Below are 23,980 nucleotides of genomic sequence, written 5' to 3'. Positions count from 1 at the left end.
GAGTCGATGGACACGTTCCCTGCCCACAAGTAGCCTACAGCCTAGAAGTAAAAAAAAAAAAAAAAAAATTAAAAAAAATCTGATTTCACCCTAAAGAGCAACTCAAAGAGTTAGATGTTAAGCACTCTTTCTTCCACAGTGATCAATGTTACTCAGTGCTCCTGTTGTCTAGGGTTCATACTATGCCTGAGTCCAGGAGATTTCACTCGTAGAAAGCAGCTGAAGATCCTAATTGGCCTGAATATGATCCCAAATGCCCAAGAGTTCATTTTCAGCCTGGCCTACCCATAATCACGTGGTACCGAGCGACTCGTTCAGCTCGTAACCCAACCTTAGTTAAAGCCAATTCTTAAGCCAAATGTAAGAATATGTACAGCAAGCACCTTTCACTTTTTGGTTTTCCAGTCACCTTTTAACCCCAGTGAAAGAGAAAGCAGTAGCCAGTGCTTCTTGTAGCTACAACGCAGCGGGTTTTGCTGGGAAAAGAGCAGGCCGCAGCCTCGGAAACAATCATTTAGTGGCATTTATTAAGCACTGCAGCAGACCCTTGATATGTGCTTACTTCAGAGCTGGGTTAGCAGTTTCCAATCGACATCCATTATTTATTTCTGGTCAACCAATGGCATTCTTTTGTGGCATTTGTTAAGGACTTACTGTGTGTCAAACACTGCTGTAAGGCAGGGGTAGGTACAAGTTAATCAGATCAGACATAGTCCCTGTCCTGAATGGGGCTCACCGTCTAAGTAGGAGGAAGAACAGGTATTGAATCCCCATTTTACAGTTGAGGAAACTGAGGCACAGAAAAGTGACTTGCCCAAGGTCACACAGAAAATAATTGTCAAAGCCAAGATTAGACGCCAGGGGCTCTCTGACTCTCAGGACCTGGCTCTTTCCATTAGGCCACGCTGGTTGAGCGCTTATCGTGTCCAGAGCACTGTGCAGTGAGGCTCAATAGAAAGAGCACAGGCTTGGGAGTCAGAGATCATGGGTTCGAATGCCGGCTCTGCCACTTGTGAGCTGTGTGACTGTGGGCAAGTCACAAACTCTCTGTGCCTCAGTAACCTCATCTGTAAAATGGGGATGAAGACTGTGAGCCTCATGTGGGACAACCTGATTACCCTGTATCTACCCCAGCGCTTAGAACAGTGCGCTGCACATAGTAAGCGCTTAAAAAAAACCAACATTATTATTATTATTATTAAATACTCGGGAAGTACAATACAGTAGAGGTAGGAGACGTAGATTGAATCATCCCAGATTGCATAAAGTCTGAGATGCTCTTGAAGAGATGCGTGGAAGCAGAGATTTGTAATCCCGGGCTCTTGACCACAGCTCACAGTGACCCAAAGGCAAAGCCTGCCCAGCAGAGCTGCTGCAAACTCTTACTTGCAGTGAAGAAACACCCAACGAAAAGCCCTGTAATTCCAGTAATACCAGCAGAAGGAAGACAGAAATCTTGGGGTGTAAGAAAACTCAATCGAAGGAGCTCTTCAGAGTCCCCTATTGACCACAAAGTCTACTTCCCTCAGCCAAATGTATGACTAGGGGATGATTTGGAAATGAGGAAAAGTGAAGTGTGTGGCTCAGACATTACAGACTTTGTAAGGAATATTGGAAATCCTTTGCCTCCTAGGAGAGAAGCTATAACAAAAAGCATTTCATTTACTTGTATGAAATGAAGAAGTTAGTAATTGATATTTCCAAAGTTGAACTCTTTTGGGAATGAGAAATGTATTTATTGATGTTTACACAATTCCTTATATTTGGAATTCACAAAATCAGGACCGGAGAAAGCCTGTTTGTCCAAAGTATAATTTGGACAAATTACAATTAGAAATGTTTATTATATTTTTACAAATGTTTTCCATTATCTTTAGACCAAGTTCTGGTAACCATTGAATACAAATTCCTATGTGTATGTCAAACTTTTTCTGATTTAATCGTCCTTCCCCAAGTCCCTTCCCCACCCCTCCTCACCCTCAAATTTGTAGTTGCCTACAAGAAGGGAAGGATACAAACAACTGTGGAATCGAATAGTCGTATATTGAAACCATCAGACATGAAAATGGCTTTGCTTTTCAGTAACGAGAGCTTAAACTTCTGGAAAAGCAAACATAAAATTGAGCTCCCTTCCTCTCCACACAAGTACTTTTGAACATATTCTTTTTTACTAGAAGACAGAGATCCTGTTAGGTTCCACTGCACCATCCCCCATCCATCTCATGGAGGTCTGATGAGTGTACGATTGACAAGCCTTGGGATGGTGGAGGTGCCCAAAACAGCTCCCTGCCCTGATGCCGCGGTTATAACAATGAGTGGGAGTGTGAGGAAGCAGGATATAATAGATTTTGTTGTACAGTAAACTCAATTTCCATTGACTGAACTCTAAACTCTGGACCACAGCCTTAATCAAGTCATTATTCTTCAGGTACTCTTGGCAGGTGTTTTTCTTTCCGTTCCTCGAAGTATCAGAATACAGACAAATCTCCTCCCCTTCAAAGCTTTATTGAAGGCACATCTCCTCCAAGAGGCCTTCCCTGACTATCTTCCTTTTCTCTTCTCCCACTCTCTTCGGCATCACCCTGACTTGCTCCCTTTATTCATCCCCCCCTCCCAGCCCCACAGCACTTATATACATATCTGTAATTTATTTATTTCTGTTAATGTCTGTCTCCCCCTCTAAACTCAGCTCATCGTGAGCAGGGAATGTTTCTGTTTATTGATATATTATACTCTCCCAACGATTAGTACGGTGCTCTGCACACGGTAAGGACCCAATAAATACAATCAAATGAATGAAACAAGTAAGAGGATGGGATGTGAAATCTTGAAGTGCCCAGTCCTGTAAAATACTTCTGGCCGTGAGAATGAAATTCCTCCCGGTGGCATCTGCCATTGAGGCATTCATTCATTCACTCAATCGTATTTATTAAGGGCTTACTGTGTGCATAACACTATACTAAGCACTTGGAAAAGTACAATACAACAATAAACAGTGACATTCACCCACTGTACCACAAATCTTGAGATGCACATTGTTTGTGTTTAGAGAATGCACATCACCATATGTGCTCCTTTTGAATAGTCAAGCTGGGTCGGTGACAGCTGAAGACGAACACTGCGATATTTTTAGATCTTGAATGACTAAAACAGAATGAAGTGAGCAAAGGGAGCATTTTCACTGCCTTTGTGGGAGGGTTGCCAGCCGTTTCTTCTCACGTTCATCAAGAACCAGGTGCCTCCCCAGGCAGACTTTCAGCAAGAAAGCCCAGGAATAAGCAGCGTGGCTCAGTGGAAAGAGCACAGGCTTGGGAATCGGAGGTCATGAGTTCGAATCCCAGATCTGCCACTTGTCAGCTGTGTGACTGTGGGCAAGTCACTTAACTTCTCTGGGCCTCAGTTACCTCATCTGGAAAATGGGGATTAACTGTGAGCCTCATGTGGGACAACCTGATTACCCTGTATCTCCCCAGCGCTTAGAACAGTGCTCGGCACATAGTAAGCGCTTAACAAATACCAACATTATTATTAGGTCTCTGTGTTGGGGGCGGATTTTCAGAGAAAGGGGTGATCTACAAAAATGTGGCTGGCCATTTCCTGGATCCACCCACTTGACATGGAGAATGAATGAATGAATGGTACTTATTAGGTGCTTACTGTGTGCAAAGCACTGTTCTAAGCGCTTGGAAGAGTACCATACATCAGAGTTGGTAGGCAGGTTCCCTGCCTACAATGAGCTTACAGTCCCCTGCCTTTCTCCAACAATGAGAGTCCCTTCAGGCTCTGTTGTGGGTCCCCTTTTAATAGTAATGATGAATTTGTTAAGAGCTTACTGTGTGCCAGGAGCTGTATTAACCGCTGGGGTGGACACAAGGAAATTGAGTTGGACATAGTCCTTGTCCCATTCGGGGCTCACAGTGTCAATTCCCGTTTTGCACATGAGGTAACTGAGACCCGTAGAAGTGAAGTGACTTGCCCAAGATCACAAAACAGACAAGGGAAGGAGCCAGGATTAGAACCCGTGACCTGATTCCTAGGCCTATGCTCTATCCACTACACCATGCTGTCCTTCTGTACCAACTCCCTTGGAGAGTACATGAGCTCCCGTGGCTTCAACTGCCATCTCTCCACAGATGATTCCCAAATCTACATCTACAGTTTGGAGCAAATGAAATAAAAATTAAGGACAGGTAATTTGTTTTCCTCCTATGCCTAGCTAAGCACCCATATGCTTCAAAAAATGAGAATCACATTGATCTCATTTTAGGGTTGATCCGTTCTTGCACTTTACATCGAGCTCGATAAAGGAACTGAATGCGGGACCACGCCTTGATTTTGGTCACAGAGAACATGGGCCCATTCGCTGATCAGTCTTAGCTAGGACACTTGAGAAGGAATCGGTACCCACATAACTGTGATACATTTTCAGGCGTTCACTGATCAAAGATAGTATGCATTTCAAGAAGAGGAATTTATGACCATTCAATTATATTGTGAAAATTCCTTCTTAGGCTTTAACAGGAAAGCAAAGCACATATGAACCTGTCCCCTGAAGTATATTTTTTGTTTGTGTTTTTTAATTATGGCATTGTTAAGTGCTTACTGTGTGTCAGGCACCATTATAAGCTCTGGGGTAGATATAAAGTCACCAGGTTGGACATAGTCCATGTCCCACATGGGGCTCACAGTCTTAATCCCCATTTTACAGATGAGGTAACTGAGACCCCATGAAGTGACTTGCCCAGGGTCACACAGCAGACAAGTAATGGAGCTGGGATTAGAACCCAGGTTCTTCTGACTCCCAGGCCCTTGCTCTATCCACTATGCCATGCTGCTTCTCACGGCCACCCTAGCAGGAAGGCAGAGGAAGAGACACAACTTTCAGGTAATTCTACCCAAACCATTAGAGTGTGCTGCTGCTAGAAGGGTAAAAACATTCACTTCATCATCAATCAATCAGTCATCTTTAGTAAGTGCTTACTGTTTACAGGGGAATAATAATAATAATGATGATATTTGTTAAGCACTTACTGTGTGCCAAGCACTGTTCTAAGTGCTGGAGTAGATACAAGGTAATTAGGTTGTCCCACGTGGGGCTCACAGTCTTAATCCCCATTTGACAGATGAGGTAACTGAGGCACAGAGAAGTGAAGCAACTTACCCAAAGTCACACAGCTGACAAGTGGTGGAGCTGGGATTGGAACCCACAACCTCTGACTCCCAAGCTCGTGCTCTTTCCACTAAGTCATGCTGCTTCTCGGGGTACTGTATTAAGCGCTTGGGAGAGTATAACGCAACAATATAACAGGAACCACATCTCCTTTTCAACTACAGATAATCAGAAAAAGAAATGACATCTTTTCCTTATTCAATGAAGCAAAATTTAACTTCAGCATCCTAACTGCACGAAATAAGTTCACTCAACGTTAGCGAGTGTGTTAGCATATTCTTTAAACTGGCACCAGCAAGTTTATAAAAATCTATTCCACTGTGACTGGGCTGCTGTGTATCGTTCAACACCCCCAAATTGTTTGTTGCTTTAAAGTCAGTTAAAAATTTGAATTGAAGTAGGAACATACAATTGCAAGTTAGTTTGGTCTCTAAATTCACTTGGCCATGTAGTTTCAACAACAAACAGGAAGTAACAGTCCTCTAGAGGAATTAAACCATAAATACAGATATAGATTCCAGGGATCCTGAGGAGAAAATCTGGTCTTTCAAGTAGCATTGCTTCATTGTTCTAGATATTTGTCAAAAGGACTATAGGGAGCACTGTACTAAGCACTTGGGAGAGTACAAAACAGCAGAATTGGTAGACAAGATCCTTGCTCACAAAAGACTAACAGTCTAGAGGTATACATTCCTGTGAGTATATGTTTTTTTCCAGAAGGTGTATATTCCTGTGAGTATATATTTTGTTTCAGAAGTATATATTTTGTTTCACAAGTATATATTTTGTTCCAAAGGAGGGGTCTTACTCTGATAGGACTAGAGATGGTGGATTTTCTAATGTAAACAGCTGAGGTAATTCCAGTTTCTCCTAAATTTCGTAAATATTCTTTCATGAACGTGATGGTGCCTAGAGAAAACATTGCCCATCTCTGATATGGGCCTTAGAACAAGGTTCAGGAATTCCTAATTGAAAGAGGACATTACAGCAGGAAAATCCAATTCACATCAGAAAAAAAGAAAAAAAATCAAGGACCGTTTGATTCGAAGAATGCTCCAAAGAAGTATTTTACTCGAAGCTTTCACAGGGGATTCCAAGAAAGGAGGAAGAAATGGAAAATGATTTTGCAAAGCATCAGACAGGGTGGCAACATCTTGCGGCTTGCAGGGTAAGTGATGAAAGAAGCACGAGAATTCCGGGAAAGCAAGACAAAATGGAAAAACGGGTTGCAACGTGTCAGGCAGAGTGGCAACATCTTGTGGCATGTGACTTTGCTCATAAGTGTTGGAAAATGTCTGTCATGTGCCTCATTCTTGACTGTGGCACACGCGGGGCAGAGGAAGCAACTCATAGCTAAATCGTAGCACCAGAACCTGCTGCAATTTCAGGAAAGTGTTTGGTATTCGAAGAACGTCTTTTGGGTCTTAACTCTTTCTCACAATCAAAGAATCAGAGGCAGGAGGATGGGAAGGAATCAATAGGGCCAAGTGTCCATATCCCATTGAATGAATTGGATTCTAGAAAAAGGCAAGAGCAATTATGTGTGCCATTAAGTGCCTCGGGCAACTTTCCCTCTGCCTTTCTGTGGGACAAAATATGCTTACTTGGAAGTTTAAGGGACTTTCCTTCCTGTTACTAAAAAGCACAATAGCATCTGTGCAGTGTTCAGATTTCAGGTAATTTCCCTAAAATTTTTTTAGTGTCTAATACAGCAACATGAACAAAATATTTTGTCGATGAATACTTACTTTTGACTGACTCATTTTGGCCTTAACGGTAAAAGGAAAAAAAACAAAGGGTTGCATTGAAAAGACAGAGGGAGAACGACAAGGATAGAATTACCGAGAAAGTGAAATGACGGAAAAAGAATAGAATATCAAGAGCACAGTGAAAATGAGAAGGAGCAGGCTGAGTAATCATAAGAATGAAGGAGCCATGATTTTATGTGAGAATAGAAGAGGATGGAACTTGGAAGGAAAATGGGAAGCAGCGTGGCCTAGTGCATAGGGCATGGGTCTGGGAATCAGAAGAAAGTCAAGGGTTCTAATTCTGACTCCACCACTTGTCTGCTGTTTGGTCTTAGGTTCACTTCTCTGAGCCTCAGTTCCCTCATCTGAAAAATGGGGGCTTTCCTATACAGGATGGGTAATGTGTACAACTTGATTAGCTTGTATCCACCCCAGCACTTAGTACGGTGCCTGGCACTTAGTAAGCACTTAATAAGTACCATAATTATTCACTGTAATGGAAGCTACAAATTCCTGGACAAGGAGAAAATGGGAATTAAGACTGTGAGCCTATTCAGGACAGGGACTGTGTCCAACCTTTTTGCTTGTATCGACCGCAACACTTAGTACCGTGCCTGGCACATAGTAATCACTTAACAAATATCATAATTATTCATTGTAATGGAAGCTACAAATTCCTGAAGATGGAGATGTGGAAAGATAATGGGGATGAAAGTTCATTGAAAAGGAGAGAAATGGAATGAATAGTATTTTTTGGTAATCGTACTTTCCACAAGTTGAGTAGCCTTTGAGTCCATGCATCATCCAGTGTCTCCTACCCCACCTGAGGATTCTCTGTGTCCTTGGGCCCATCTCGTTGAGGAATTGCATATTGGACTTTTCCGAACCCTCCCTTCCCAACCCTTTCCACCCACTTCCTTCCTTAGGAAGCCTCAGAGTTGACCCCAAAACATAAGGCAGGATGTTGGCTGAGGGGTAGAGGCGGGGAAGAGAGAGCAGGAATGAGCTGGGTGGGGATCAGAAGATCATGGGTTTTAATCCCAGCTCTGCCACTTAACTGCTGTGTGACCTTGGGCAAGTCACTTCACTTCTCTGGGTGTCATTTGGAAAATGGGGATTGAGAATGTGAGTCCTATATAGGACAGGTCCAACCCCATTTGCTTGCATCAGCCCCAGGGCTTAGTACAGTGCCTGGCACATAGTAAGTGCTTAGCAGATACCATAATTATTAGGGGGCAGTAGCAGCAACCAATGGGATACACAGGCCGATTTATGCCACATTTTATGGCCAACACCTTATCTCTATGGCATCAACCTAAATTTTTCAGCTCTAGGTGTTTGAATTGTGATCCAGTGCTTTTTGTAAACTATTCAGGCTCTTATGGTATTCTCCCAAATGCAGTGGCCTAGTGGATAGAGCAAAGGCCCGCGAGTCGGAAGGACCTGGATTCTAATCCCGGCTCCGCCACTTGTGTGCTGTGTGACCTTGGGCAAGTCGCTTCACTTCTCTGGGCCTCAGTTCCCTCATCTGTAAAATGGGGATGAAGACTGTGAGCCCCATGTGGGACAGGGACTAGGTCCCACCTGATTAGCTTCTATCTAACCCCAGCGCTTTATACAGTTCTTGGCACATAGTGATTAACAAATGCGATTTTAGAAATTGCCTACTATAATACTCCTCTAGATTATAAACTCACTATGGACAGGGAATGTGTCTACCAACTCTGTTATATTTTCCTCCCCCAAGTGCTTAATACAGTGTTCTGCACACAGTGAGCACTTGATAAATGCCATTTATTGATGATTCCACAAGCAGTAGTTGCTCAGTAAATGGCTTCGAGTATACGTATCAAATCCCTCTGGGGTTAGACAGCGATTGTCAGGCGGTGATGAGCGCTCACCGCACACTCACCAGGTGGTGCCAAAAGAAGGAACCCTTTGGCCATTGAATTTTTGCACAGCTAAATGTAACCCTTGGCACCTAAAAATTGGGAAGCAGCATAGCCTAGTGGATAAAGCACGGGCCTGGGAGCCAGAGGACCTGGGCTCTAATCACAGCTCTGCCACTTGCCTGATGTATGACCTTGGGCAAGTCACTTAACTTCTCTGCACCTCAGTTTCCTCAACTGCAGAATAGGGATCCAATACTTGTTTTCCCTCCTACTTAGCCTTAGAGCCCCCTGTGGGTCAGGGACTCTGTATGACGGTGGTAAACTTCTGTCGACCCCAGCCCTTAAAATAGTGCTTGGAACACAATAAGCGCTTAACAAATACCATACAGAAAAATTTCCTTTTGCCTAAGCAATCATTCTCTTGTCACTCATATTCAGTTCTTGCCTAAAATGTCTTTGGGATAGGCACTGTTAACAGATTAGGGAACGTTCTTGTGGCAGCATCTCTCTCTCCGGTTAGAACATGGAGTGGCACATTGGTGGTATCTGGTCAAGGTATATGTACAGTCATGTGAGTTTTCCTTAATATGGATCTTATTGAGCCTACAGCATTCTCGTTGTAAGAGAGCTGAGTAGAATTACGAGTAAGTGTGAGGAAACCCAAATTTAAGAGCAAAAGAGCAAGAAAAAATTACAATTCCAGCAGCTGGAAACAATTGCTTGGATTAGTATTTAAATTAAAGAGTGTTCTTGACCTTCTTTCTTCTAATCCACTATTATTTTCTTAGGTTCCAACAATTTCCTGGGTTAACTTTTGATTAATTGCCATTTTAGGAAGGTGGTGCTCATGATAAAGATATATTTAGTCATATATTTAATGGTACTTTGCATAATAGTATACCAATCATTCAAAACTTGCATCTTGCTTTTCCAGAGTAATTGGTCCATTTAACTTCTGCCCTGGCTTTTTTATAACATATGGGAATAAATTTAATGTTTTTTACTTTATAATATTGCAAGGAATGTTTCAGTGCTTCAAGTTAAAGTCAACCCTACTGAATTAATTACATCCTGTCCTTTTAGCCATTTCACATAACCACTAGTGACACCTAAATGTGCAGCATGTGTAGTTTTATTTGCCTGAAATTCTAAATGGCATGTTTCCATTAATTTCATAGTTGGAATGTAATGGGAAATCGATTTTGCAGGAGAGAAAAAAAAATCTCCTCTGTGATATTTTTTAGACTCTCAACATTGTCAGCCTTATAAAGTCTGTTATAATACAATATCTAGGACTTTAATCTCCTCGGAGTGTTTTAGATACCAATTTCTACAATACCTATTGTAAATTCAAATAATAAGCAAGTTATTTAAGTATCATTAAACCAAGAAAAAATCAGAGATTCTTGGACTAGCAGAAGGAAATGTTTTAAGGAAGTGGCTGTGAAAGTGACAGTGGAAATTGGAGGGTAATCTCATCTCTCAAAATGGCATCATCACTTATGATTCATTGGCTTTATTGTTGATATTGGGAGCTCAGATTACTTCACTGTTAGGACTTTGTTTCACCAAAATACCACATTTCCTTCAGGATGGGCCATTTAGATTGCACTCAAGGGAAGAGACCCATCTCTTGTATTTTCCCAGGTGCCTAGTTAAATGCTCTGCACATAGCAGGTGTTCGATAAGTGTTGGAAATGATGACGCCCCATTGGTGACCTAGGTCTGATATACAGGATAAACAGCTCTTTTGGTCTGGCACCAAAGGCTCCCTTAAGATCCAACAGAGCTGTGAAGTGGCGAGTATTGTCGCAAAAAACGTGCCAAGTCCAGTTCTCTTCATTCCCTACCAGGCAATCCTATCCCTTGGGAATCAAAACCAACCCCCTAATTAGTGCCTTCTCCATCAAACTCTCCCAACGTCTCCCGGACACCCTGTTTCCTCTGTTCCTGCGATCGTGCGGCTGACAACTGCAAACAAAAATCCAGACGTCAGGCTGACTTCTGCTACTTCAAATTCACTGGGACCTGCTGTAATTCATCTCTGGTCTGCTCAGCAGCACTTCACTTTATTCAGTGGTATTTACTGAGCGCTTAATTTATTCAGAGCTCTGTACTAAGCGCTTGGGAGAGTACAATACAACAAGAGACAGTTCCTGCCCACAAGAAGCTTACAGTATAGAGGGGGGGAGCAGTTGTGTTCCGCCCGCTTTGGCTGTCATGCCCGGAGCCTCCAATGATGATTCCAAATCTTTAACATCCTCCTGAAACCCTCAGCATCGCCTCCCGGCTCCCTCCCTCTCTCCTTATGACCTTGCCATCGTGTCTGTTTGTTGTAGGGTACTGTCCCTAGCGCTTAGTACAGTCAACTAAGCCCTCAACAGACATATTTTCCCACTCCCTTCTGCGTCGCCCTGACTTTCCCTTTCTTCGCCCTCCCCTCGCCCTCCACAGCACTTATGTAATGATAATAATAATAATGTTGGTATCTGTTAAGCACTTACTATGTGCTGAGCACTGTTTTAAGCTCTGGGGTAGATGCAGGGTAATCAGATTGTCACATGTACATATCTGTAATTCGTTTATTCCTATGAATGTCTGTCTCCCCCCTCTAGACTGTAAGCTCATTGTGGGTAGGAAATGTGGCTTCCAGCTCTGTTATATAGTTATATTGTAGTCACCCCAGCACTTAGTACAGTGCTCTACACACAATAATCGCTTAATAAATATGATTGAATGACTTTTTAGGGGTAACGTCTTAAGGCTTCCTATACTTAAAATGATGATCTTCCAAAAGAAGAAACCTTCGTCCAAGTATTCAGTTTCTTTCAAATGGGGCATTGCTCCTCATCTCCCTGGCTCAAATTCCTATAGGGTCATGGGTGACTCTGTTGGTGAGTTTTCCATCGGCATCTGGAAGCGAATTGCACAAAGAGTGGAAATATAGGGTAATGGTATTTGGGGGAAAATACTTCAGATGATCCACATAGTTGCTGTCCTGTGAAACCTCTAGATTATTTCATGCCAGGAGGTTATTTTTATCTGGTTGATTTTTGTTTACCCACACGCTGTTTCCAGACCAAAATCTCCCTAATGGGCTGTAGAGGAAATGCCCAAATGTCATCGCAGCGTTCTCCAGTGTAACCTGGTATCTGCAACTGTTTATGTTACAGAAGATCTTGACGATTTACGAATGGAAGGAGTAACGTCTCTGATGCCTTCTGGGAGCAAATTGAACCCAACTAGGAGCGCTCATGCCGCTGAACCTCAGGCAAAGGTCACCTTGAACATCTGCTCCCGGTGTGCCAGGTAAAAACAGCAGATCAGACTAACCGGGAGACACCTCTTCTTACTTTGGGAAGTTTACTAATCACAGTATACATGGGACTCGGGTGGGAGGGTCCATTTCTAATGAAAGCGGTATTGCTCTGAGCATAAGTCTGGCAGCTGCCTGAGATTGGAGAGCGGACTGTGATGCGTAATGTGATAATGGTACTTGTTAAGCGCTTACTGTGTGCCAAGCGCCGTTCTAGCGCTGAGGTAGGTACAAGTTAATCAGGTTGGACACAGTCCCTGTCATTAATTCAATCATATTTATTAAGCGCTTGGGAGAATACGATATAACAGTAAACAGACACATTCCCCGCCCACAATGAATTTACAGTCTACAGGGGGAGACAGACATTTATATAAATAAATGACATATGTACATAAGTGGTGTAGGGCTGGGAGGTGGGGATGAATAAAGGGAATAAGTCAGGGCGATGCAGAAGGAGTGGGAGAAGAGGAAAGGAGGGCTTAGGCAAGGCGTCTTGGAGGAAATGTGCATTCGATAAGGCTTTGAAGAGGAGGAGGAGTAATGAGCCTCACTCTTAATCCCCATTTTACAGATGAGATAACTGAGGCCTAGAGAAGTTAAGTGACTTACCCAAGGTCACACAGCAAGCTGGGGCAGAACTGGGATTAGAACCCAGGTCCTGACTCCCAGGCCCGTGCTCTATCCCCAAAGCCACACTGAACACCACCAACAACAGGGTCTAGGAGGTATTGATTAATCAATCCATCCTTGTTATTTATCTACCGAGCGCTTTCTCTGTGCGGGGTACTGTACTAAGCTCTTGGGAGAGTGGCGGGGATCGGCACTTCATTGTTGCATTGTTCTTTCCCAAGCACTTAGTACAGTGCTCTGCTCACAGTGAGGGCTTAATAAATACGATTGAATGAGGAAATAAATACAACAGAGTTGGCAGACACTTTCACTGCCCACAGTCCACCCATTTGGAGCTATTTAAAGCTTTTGAGCTCTGAATATCGTAGTAGTAATAGACATAATATTTGTTAAGCCCTTACTTTAGGCAGAGCACTGTACAAAGCGCAGGGAATGAGTGCGCCGGAGGGAATTAAACAGGGACCCTGTCCCTCGAGGGGTTCACAGTCTTGGAGAGAGTTCCTCAATGCCTCAGGCCCCGTGACCCTTCCAGGATCATCCTGGTAATTAAAGAGTTAAACCCCTGGGTTTTTCTAAGGCACCTGGATAAATGACGGGTTAGTTGTACAGGTGCAGTTCAGAGTCTCCTTTTCGTTTCTTAGCACTTCCAAATCTCATTCGGTTTCACCTCTCTCGGAAAGAATTTAATCAGTTTGAACTCCTTTGGGTTTGGCAGCTGGAAGCAATCTCAGCATATACTGTATGCAGGCCAAACAAATAGCTCGGTATTACCGCAGCCAAGTCAACTCCCGAATGGGAGCCTGGCAGAAACTTCTTAAATTTCCTCCATCCAGTCTTTTGTGTGGAGTAAATCTCATTTGCAAAAGGCCTTTTAAGCCTGTTTAAATGACAAAACAAGCCTCCTAACCCTTATGTAAATGGTGCAGATTAGCAAGAACAATGGAGAGGCACGCCATTTTTATCTCCTTGTCTTTTCCTTCGGCTGCTCCATTGTGCCCTTTGAGAGGGGATTAGCTGGGGTTGGGAGGCCTGGGGAGAGGAAAGGCTCTAGGAGAAATCAACTCCAAGTTTTGGAGCATGGGCCACTTCAGTTCTGCATTTGACCCATTTGAGTTTCCTTACTAGTTACCTCTTTAAAAGATGAAAGAACACGGTAAAGAATCAGAACCTCTCCTCTGACTTCAGGGACTCAGAGTCATGTTGAGTAATGGTGCTGTTCCATCCTTTTCATAGGGATGCCTCAAGAGAGTGGCATTTCTGAAAAAACCCTCTGTCTTGAGCAGAGAAGCAGAGGTCTGGTTGGTGATACATTAAAAATGATACAGCTATGGCATTCTTCGCCACAGGTCTTGCGGTTTTCTGCCCATCTTCATCAATTAAGGGAGGGGCAGACTGGATTAATGATAGAGAGTAGAAGTTGGATCACTTGAGGTAATTAATAAGTTATAATTGTGGTATTTTTTTAAGTGCTTACTATGTGCCGGACACTGTACTAAGAGCTGGGGTGGATACAGGTAAATTGGGTGGACACAGTCCCTGTCCCACGTGGGGCTCAGAGTCTCCATCCCCATTTTACAGATGAGGTAACTGAGGCACAGTGAAGTGACTTGCTCAAAGTCATCCAGCAGACAAGTAGTGGAGCTGGGATTAGAACCGATGACCTTCTGACTCCCAGTCCGGGGCTCTACCCACTACGCCACGCTGCTTCTCTAATCTAGTGTAGATCTAATCTCAGCTGTGCCACTAGTCTGCTGTGAGCAAATCACTTTACCTCGCTGGGCACCAGTTTCTCCAGTGTCCCCTTATATAAATGGAGATAGATAAAATCAATTATGAAAAATAAATTCTCTCAACTGTCAGGGCTTTTGAGGACAGGGAGAGCATGTCTGCCAAGTCTTTTGTACTTTACTCCCCCAGGTGCTTGGTACAGTGCTCTGGTGCTCACTAAATATCATTGATTCTGGATAATATGCCTGCTCTCACTATCTATTAAATTAAGAATCCCATGTGAGATCGGGACTGCACTGTTTCCCACACTGGCACTTATCACTGTCATCATCAATGGTTTTTGTTGAGTGTTTACCGTGTGCAGCGCACTGTACCAAGTGCTTGGGAGGAGCCAATACAAGAGAGTAGGAAAACACATTCCCTGCCCATAATAAGCTTACAGTCTAGAGGGGGAGACATACTTTAATATAAATAAATAATTGATAATATATAATTTATATGTAGGTATGTAAATACTTTGGGGCGGAAGATGGGGCTAATCTCAATTGGCCAAAGATCACACGCAGATCAGACAGCATAAACAAGTATGCAGAAGGGAGAGGAACCCTGGGTCCCAGGGGAAAAGATGGCTTAGCTGGGGAAGCCCTCTTGGAGGAGATGTGACTTTAATTAGGCTGTGAAGGTGGTGAGAGGCCTGGTCTGGCCTACATGGAGGGGAAGGGAGTTGCAGACTGGAGGAAGGATGTGTGTCAGTCTGGGCTGTAGTAGGAGATCAGATAGATAAGGTAGGAGGGGGCAAGCTGAGTGAGCGCTTTAAAGCATGTGGTAAGGAGTTTCTCTCTGATGCAGAGGTAGATGGGCCACCACTGGAGGTTCTTGAGGAGTGGGAGACATGGACTGAACGTTATTAGAAAAATAGTCCAGGCAGCAGAATTTAGTGTAAACCAGACTGAGGAGAGACAGACGCAGTAGTCAAGGCAAGATAGGATAAGTGCCTGGATCATTCATTCATTCATTCAGTAGTATTTATTGAGCGCTTACTGTGTGCAGAGCACTGTACTAAGCACTTGGAATGAACAAGTCGGCAACAGATAGAGACAGTCCCTGCCGTTTGACGGGCTTACGGTCTAATCGGGGGAGACGGACAGACAAGAACGATGGCAATAAATAGAGTCGAGGGGAAGAACATCTCGTAAAAACAATGGCAACTAAATAGAATCAAGGATCAGCAGAGTACCAGTTTTGATGGAGAGGAGAGGGTGGATTTTAGGAATATGGTGAAGGTAAAACCAACAGAACTTGGTGACGGATAGAATATGTGAGTTGAATGAGAGAGATGTGTCCAGAACAAGGCTAAGATTATAGGCTTGTGACATAGGGAGGTTGGTGGTATTGCCTACAGTAATTACAGTGAACTCTCAATCCAACAGTGGGATTTGTTGAGCATCTAGTATGTTTAGGGCACTGTAGTGAACACTTAGGATGCAGTAGAGGGAAAAGACGCAAAGGCGGACCGAGAACATGGAAAGGTAGATAGCTGAATGAGAACATGCGATTGTCTGCACTTATCACAGTGCTTGGCGCTTTGTATGAGTTCATGAACACCATTATTATAATACTGAGTTATGAGTTTCTGTTCTTGAGTCTCCTAAATGTAAGCACTTGATATTCTAATAATGGCAGAAAACAATCTCTTCCTTCAAGGATCTTGTGTATGTCCACCAACACCAGTCAACCAACCAATCAGTGGTATTCACTGAGTGCTTACTGTGTGCAGAGTATAGAATTATGCAGTCTTCCATCTATTTAAAGGTTTTTTCCAAGGAAGATGCAGGTTTCTTTCGGTGCTCTTATTCCACATATAAAGTAGAAACTCACAGGGTAGCTTTCCCATTTGGTTCATATCTACACAGTCATCAAAGACTTGATGGTAAAAATGAGCAGGTACTTACGGGGTGGGAGCACTAGGTTATTAATAGTGAGACCAAATGCATAAAATAGCCCATCAGAGTATTTGCTTCAAAACTGGTCTGTTGGCCAAAGCCAGAGGAAAGATTTCTGAGGGCAATATTTGATTATTGACCAATCCGTGTGCCCCTGAGGACTCTGGCTTCAGAGGGCCAGACATTATAGCTACGGAGACCGTACAGTCACCTGTTTATGAGACTGGGTGTTAAAGAGCATGGATTTATGCCAGGATATTAAAGGCGATGCGGAGCGTTAAACTCTGCACCTGTTCTAGGGGTGGGATTGGCCTCAGGTGGATGATGCAGAAGAACGGGTTGCTAAGTTGACTGTCGAAACAAAGGGATGACATCATTTCATTAAGCAGGTGGAACAAAGCCAAATGAAACAAGGGAAGGATGGAAAATAATTCTATTGGTGAAGCCTTGCCTCATATGATCGGGGGAGAGGTTATGAACCTGGCCAAGATTTGGTAAAACTCTAAGCTCTTATTCTGGAGGTGCTGCAGGTATCTTTCCAGGGTCACAGAATGGGTTGATTAGGTCTCCACAGTCTCAAATGACTCAATCCACAATCTTCAAACATTCCTATTAGTTCTGGCTGTGGGTGATTCCAAGATCATCATCATCAGTGGGGTTTATTGGAATGCTTACTGTACACAGAGCATTGTACTAAGTGCTTGTACAGTACAATAGTAATAATTGTGGTACTTGTTAAGCCCCTACTATGTGCCAGGCACTGTACTAAGCGCTGGGGTGGATACAAGCAAATTGGGTTGAACACACTCCCTGTCCCAGGTGGGGTTTACAGTCTCAATCCCCATTGGACAGATGAGGAGATTGAGGCCCAGAGAAATGAAGTGACTTGCCCAAGGTCAAACGGCAGACAAGCGGTGGAGCCGGGATTAGAACGTATGACCTTCTGACTCCCAGACCTGGGCTCCGTCCACTATGCCGTGCTGCTTCACAGAGTTGGTAGACACGTTCTCTGCTCACCAAATGGTCCGAGAGGAAGCATACTCTGCTGGGCCCACGTCAAGCGTAACGTGATTAGCCAAAGACCTATCATACTGTGTTAAATTTAATGATATGCCCATCGAGAGTTTTGAGTTAAGTCTCTGCATAACCTCTCCTCAGCTTTTACTCCTTCATTCAATTGTATTTATTGAGCGCTTAATGTGTGCAGAACATCCCTAGCAAGCAGGTATATGACAAAGCCGGTGCACTGAACTGCCGTTTCAATGAAGTTTAGTGGCTTTTTCTGGAAAGACCACCCAAAGCTGTCTACCCTCTGCCATGCTCAGAAGTTAAATCTTGTTCTGGTGGACTCTTGCCAATACATTCCTGGCAGTAAGAAGCTTTTTGTTTTTAATAGTGCAAGGGTTGCATTCATTCATGCTTAACATCGGTAGCACACAAAGGGAGGTTGAATGTGATTTAGAAAGAAATGGGATTATAGAAAACATACAGTACTACAAGCTTGCAAAGTTCTGCATGAGAATGTCCGAAGAAAGCACTCATTGCATCAAAATCCCCATGTGACATGCAACAGACGTGTTCTACATTATTCTCACCCAGAGTTTTCACAACATCTTTCAAATGTTAGGACAGCAAAGTAGCTATCCCAGGCACAGCATAATTTAACCACCCCCCTCCCCCCGAAAAAAGCCATGAAAATAACATGTGTATCAGACACGCTCGCACAGGGAAGGAAGTTTGGGTGTCGTGCTCACACAATGCATATTTTTCAATGGGAACTAATTGGAAACACAGTCCGTATTACCATTTTTAACTTTTCTGAGCGTCCGCACAATTTAAATGTGGGCAGACTGACTTCCCTGCCCTTACCGTTCTTATGGGGCTTAACTCCAGCGATAGATATCTCTGTGGAGCTCAGGTGTTTGAGATTAAATTCCAAATGTTTTCTTGGAAGGGCCCGGGGAAGCCATGGGAAAAGGATCTGGGAAATGTGTTTACTGTTGGCACAGAAGAACTGTCAGCATTTCCTTATTATGCATGAAGCTTGGGCTTCTTGCCTGTCGGGGAGATCCCAGCAGTTCACACCATGAACCCGATTCCTTTCCCGACCCAGTTCTGCAGGTCTTAGAAATAACCAAAGACCCAAACTTTGCCTTATTGACTGGCCTGAAAGAAGATCTCCTCATTTTCATTCATTCTCTCCCCCATCTCTTTTCCTCCCTCTCTCCTCCTCTCTCCTTTCCTCTCCCCCTCTCTGTCTCCCTCCCCTCTTTCTTGGTTGCCTTTGCACTCAGATGGGTACCCTTTTAGCATTTGCTAATAATAAGAATAGCATTTATTAAACACTTACTATGTTCCAGGCACTGTACTAAACGCTGAGCAGATACAGGCAAATCGAGTTGGACCCAGTTCCCCACCCCATGTGGGGCTCACAGTCTCAATCCCCATTTTACAGATGAGGTAATTGAGGCCCAGAGAAGCGAAGTGACTCGTCCAAGGTCACACAGCAGACAAGTGGCGGAGCCGGGACTAGAACCCATGACCGTCTGACTCTGAGGCTCGTGCTCTGTCCACAATGTCATGCTGCTTCTCAGAATTTGCCCCACAGCACTTAGGTCTATATCTATAATTTATTTTAAAGTCTGTCTCCCCCTCTAGACTGTAAGCTCCTTAATTCATTTATTCATTCAATGGTAGTTATCGAGCGCTTACTCAGTACAGAGCACCGTGCTAAGCTCTTGGGAGAGTACAATAATAATAATGTTGGTATTTGTTAAGCGCTTACTATGTGCAGAGCACTGTTCTAAGCGCTGGGGTAGACACAGGGGAATCAGGTTGTCCCATGTGGGGCTCACAGTCTTAATCCCCATTTTACAGATGAGGTAACTGAGGCACAGAGAAGTTAAGTGACTTGCCCACAGTCACACAGCTAAGTGGCAGAGCTGGGATTCGAACTCATGACCCCTGACTCCAAAGCCCATGCTCTTTCCACTGAGCCATGCTGCTTCTCTACAACATAATAAACAGACACATTCCCTGCCCACAATGAGCTTATAGTCTAGTGGGTGGGCTTACAGGAAATATGTCTACCAATTTGTTATAGTGTATTCTCCGAAGTGCTTAGTACAGGACTCTGCACACATTAAGTGCTCAGTAAATGCCATTGATTTTGGTGGATCTTTGTGTATTTACTGATTGCTGGTAGGAAAACGTACTCTTTGCCCTCTGAAGAAAGTTTGATGGTAAAAACCTGCAGCTGCCCCAAGGTTCTGTCAACCATTCCACCGAAAGTAAAACCTCAAGCTGAAGGAGTTGATTGATTTTCCTCTTGTAGTTTGTGGCAGATGATTAAAGGGAAATGAATTCTGTCCATTCACTAGCTGGAAGGTTTGCAATCTTTTCTCAGCCTTGGTGGTAAGCAGAGCTAAAATCTAAACATTTATATCCTTTTATAGGGCTCATCAGCACTTGAATATTCCCTAAACCATTCCAATTGAAATTTTAAACCCTATTCAAAAAAAAAAAATTCTTTCACACAGAACTTTCTTCATCTCTCAGTTAAGAAAGCCAAAACTTAAACCCTCAAAACCAGAGACTCTCCTAACCCCCGACCTACAAGCCCATGCTTGGCGAAAGGAACAGAACAGGAAATTTCTATCAGTAGTTCAAGTGGTATCCTAGAGGGCACCATTTTTCCTTGCCTGTCCCAGCAACTTCCAGCAGGAAACTCTTTAAAATGTTGTGGCCCTCAAAATATTCCCTTTATCAGATAGTCTGAAGAAGCCCAAGAGAACCTGGTTTTGAATGAGTCTATGGCAGCAGATGAGAGAAATCATATTTTGGGGGTGACCTTTTAGGTTCAGAGATTAATCAATCAGTGATGTTTATGAGCCCTTTATGCTGGGCACCGTACTGGCAATCAATTAATTATATTTATCGAGCACTTACTGTGTGCAGAGCACTGTACTAAGTGCTTGGGAGAGTACAGTAGAACAGAGTTGGTACCCACGTTCCCTTCCCACAACAGTCTCGGGAGAGTATAATAAAAGAGAACTAATAGACCTGTTTTCTGCCCACAAGAAGCTTACAATCGAGCTGGGGAGGTAGACATTCAAATAAATTACAGATAGGTAAAATATATGTATATTTATGGATATATATTCTGATATATGCTTTGTGGCTTGGGATGGGTGACTATCGCATGCTTAAAGTGTAAAGAACAACTTCTGTAGGTGAATAAGATAAACGAGTGCTTAGGAAAGGCCTTTTGGAGGAATTGTGATTTTTTTAGAAGAGCTTTGAAAGTGGGCAGAGAGGCTGTCGATTATGCAAGGAGCAGGAGTTCCAGGCCAGAGGGAAGACTGAGACAAGGGGTTGGCGGAAAAACAAATGGAATTGGGGTACAACGAGTAGGCTGACGTTTGTTCAGTGTGGGGGTGGACAGATAATCATTGGAGGGTTTTTTTATTTAGGCATGGGGAGACACGGACTGAACTCTTTTTAAGAAAAAAAGATCATTTTTAGCGCCGAGAATTGTAAATGGCAACTGAAATAGAAAAGCATTCTTGGGTTAGAGGAACAAGAAAAAATATTTCTAAAACAAAAGGTAGGCTTGGCTTATAAATGTTGTGCCTTGTGATTTGAAGCTTATGTGTATCTTCAACTACTGCCAATTGCTTGAAATACCTCTGCCCCCACCCCCCCATCTGATTTTCAGTCTTATAGAAGAGGGGTTGGAAAACAATCTTTTTATTGCAATTCATTATGTTTGGCCTTGGTAATTTTGGGTTGGCTTGTGGAGACGAGGCAGCAGGGTGAGTGCTGCATACTCCCTTAGGTCAGAATGGTTTCTAGAAGCTCAGGCATGCTCAGAAAGTATACAACAGTGAGAGCACTTGAGCAAGCCTTTAGCTAAGTAAAGAAATATGGGCTCTAGGCTCTTAACCCTAATGCGAACTTCATTAAAAAAGTTTTAATGAAATTACCGCCCTCGTTTGACATTATAACATTGAAGCATGCACTGGCACAGTTTAAAACCAACATATTTAAAAATAAATACATTTTTTCCTTCGCAAAACAGTTTAACCTGCTCCTCGAATAAGAGATCGAATTACTTAAACAAAAAATTAGTGACTGGTATTGCAGAATTCTATCCCTAGATCCCTATTTGAGCCTAAATGATACACAGGCAGGATTTAAGGGATTTAAAAAACAACACTAATGATTCTTCCATCTGATTGCTAATTGCTCAAGCCAATCTCATTCTCTTGTTAAAGGGCAGAGGTGAGGGCAGAGATGAAAAGCAACCACTGGAGTAATTTCTTGCTAGATGGAAACTCTGTTGGTGAACATTGAGTTTCTCATCATCCTGGAGGAGGGTTGGTTTTTTGTTTTTTGTTTTTTGCCAGGGTTTGGATTTCTGGATCAGATTAGTGCAACTCTGGGAAAAACAGCACCACTCTTTAACAAGGGCTTTGAAAAACCTTCTCAGGAGGAGAGGAGCATTAAGTCTGAAAGATCATAATTTTTCCCCTGTGAAATAATGGTTCAAAGCCAACAGCTGAAGAAAGATAGCCGTAAGAACAGGTTATTCCCCCCCATCTTGTCAAAGGGTTCAGGAATTCAGTCTCCTTATAGATTCTGTATTCCGGGATATGTACTTTCGTTTGAGGGATTATTCAAGAATAACTAGAGAAGGTCCTTATTTAAGTGCATATTGATCAGGAGTCGTCCATCAAGGAGAAAGGCTTATTTATTTTTCATATCTCCATGGCCTGTTGGAAAGAGTCCAGGATTAGGAGTTAGTCCCAAGCGCCAAGGAGATTGCAATCTTAAAGGATTTGTATCCTCTCACTCCGCTGAAGGTATGGGACCCGCTGGAGTTACTGGGGAAGAAGGAATGAGAGACTAAGGCCTCAGGAAGCCACACCACTTCAAAGCCACCACCTTCAAGGCTCCACCTCAAATCCCTCCAACCCTCCACAGTCACAATGGGAAGTTGAGAAGCAGCCTGGACTAGTGGAAAGAACCTGGGCCTAGGTTCTAATTCTGGTTCCGTCACCTGTCTTCTACGTGACCTTGGACAAGTCACTTCACTTCTCTGTGCCTCAGTTACCTCATCTGTAAGATGGAGATTAAGACCGTGAGCCCTATATGGGACAAGGACGGTGTCAAACCCAATTTGCTTCCATCCACCCCAGCGCTTAGTACCTGGCATATAGTGAGTGTTTAACAAATACCACAGTTAATTAATTAAGCACTTCTTTCCCTTGCTTGAGTGTAAGCCCACTGGGGGCAGGCATCATCTCCTTTACCTTTATTATACTCCCCGGAGCATTTATTACAGTAGGTGCTCAATAAATAATATTATTGGAATGCCCAAGTGTGTTGTACAGTGCTTTTCATGCACGCTTCATGCTCCCATGGGGAGAGTGGTGCCACCAAAAGTATTCTAACCTCCTGGGAGAAAGGGTAATATCATTACTGTTAATAATAATAATTATGGTATTTGTTAAGCACCTACTATGTACCAGTCATTATACTAAGCACTGGGGTGGATAAAACAAATTGGGTTGGACACAGTCCCTGTCCCATGTGGGGCTCACGGTCTCAGTCCCCGTTTTACAGATGAGGTAACTGAGGCCCAAAGAAGTGAAGTGAGTTGTCCAAGGTCATACAGCAGACAAGTGGCGGAGCCGGGATTAGAAGCCACACACTCTGACTCCCAGTCCCTTGCTCTATCCACTGTGCCGAGCTGCTTCTCGGCAATAATTATGGCATTTGTTAAGCACTTACTATGTGGCAGGCACTGTCCTAAGCACTGGGGTAAATACAAGGTAGATATGTGGTCCCGCGTGGGGCTCACATTCTTAATCCCCATTTTACAGATGAGGAAACTGAAGCCCAGTGAAGTGACTTGCTCAACGTCACACAGACAAGTGGCAGAGCCGGGATTAGAACCCACGACCTTCTGACTCTCAGGCTTGTGTTCTGTTGACTACATACTCTGTTCCTTCTCTATAGACAATGTGGGGTGTTAAATAAATGGCCCAAGGACTCTCACCAGAAATAGTACTCTCAATGCACGTCTCCTTAAATCCACTGCTCTGCCCACTGGCTCATTCAACTATAATTCATCATTCCTGCCTGTGTATCTTCTCACATCAATCTTCCCTCAGCAGTATTTCTCCCGTAGTTGAGCTAATTCAGCTTAATTCGCCTCTTCTATTGTAATACCCAAAACAGTTTTCCAAGAACAATACGGAACTGGATGCCCTCATCACTTAGAGAGAATACTATTTTGCATTACAATTCCAAAACCCCCATGGGGAACAAAGTCTCTCTGATTTCCAAAAGAATTATGTGGACGGAAGAGATAGCCCGAGGAAAGAGGAGAAAGAGGCTTAGCTCATTTCACTAAATTAATTTACGATATTTATTTGTGAAAGGCTTAAAATAAAGAACTCCGAAGTAGTTATTAATAAAGGTACTTTAGAAACTGAATGGATGTCTATTCCCCATAGGTTTGAAAATGTAGTAAGTGAATCGTC

The 23,980-nt window shown here is 43.3% G+C and overlaps 1 protein-coding gene across 5 annotated transcripts in view; it reads left to right on the top strand.

Moving 5' to 3' along the window:
* The window catches only part of C7H8orf34 (chromosome 7 C8orf34 homolog), a 217,370-nt gene that overhangs the window by 110,635 nt on the left and 82,755 nt on the right, over positions 1-23,980 (top strand). For all 5 annotated transcript variants that reach the window (XR_005660181.1, XR_005660180.1, XR_005660179.1 and 2 more), the window contains exon 8: positions 11,984-12,119. Coding sequence is in view for 1 of the 5 variants with exons in the window: in XM_039912501.1 (XP_039768435.1) it covers positions 11,984-12,119 (136 nt within the window). In the remaining 4 variants the exon portion in view is untranslated. The remainder of the gene's footprint in view (positions 1-11,983; positions 12,120-23,980) is intronic.

Source organism: Ornithorhynchus anatinus, chromosome 7 (genome assembly GCF_004115215.2).
Source record: "Ornithorhynchus anatinus isolate Pmale09 chromosome 7, mOrnAna1.pri.v4, whole genome shotgun sequence".
Classification (NCBI taxonomy): Eukaryota; Metazoa; Chordata; class Mammalia; order Monotremata; family Ornithorhynchidae; genus Ornithorhynchus; species Ornithorhynchus anatinus.
This window is presented reverse-complemented; position numbering and strand designations above follow the sequence as displayed.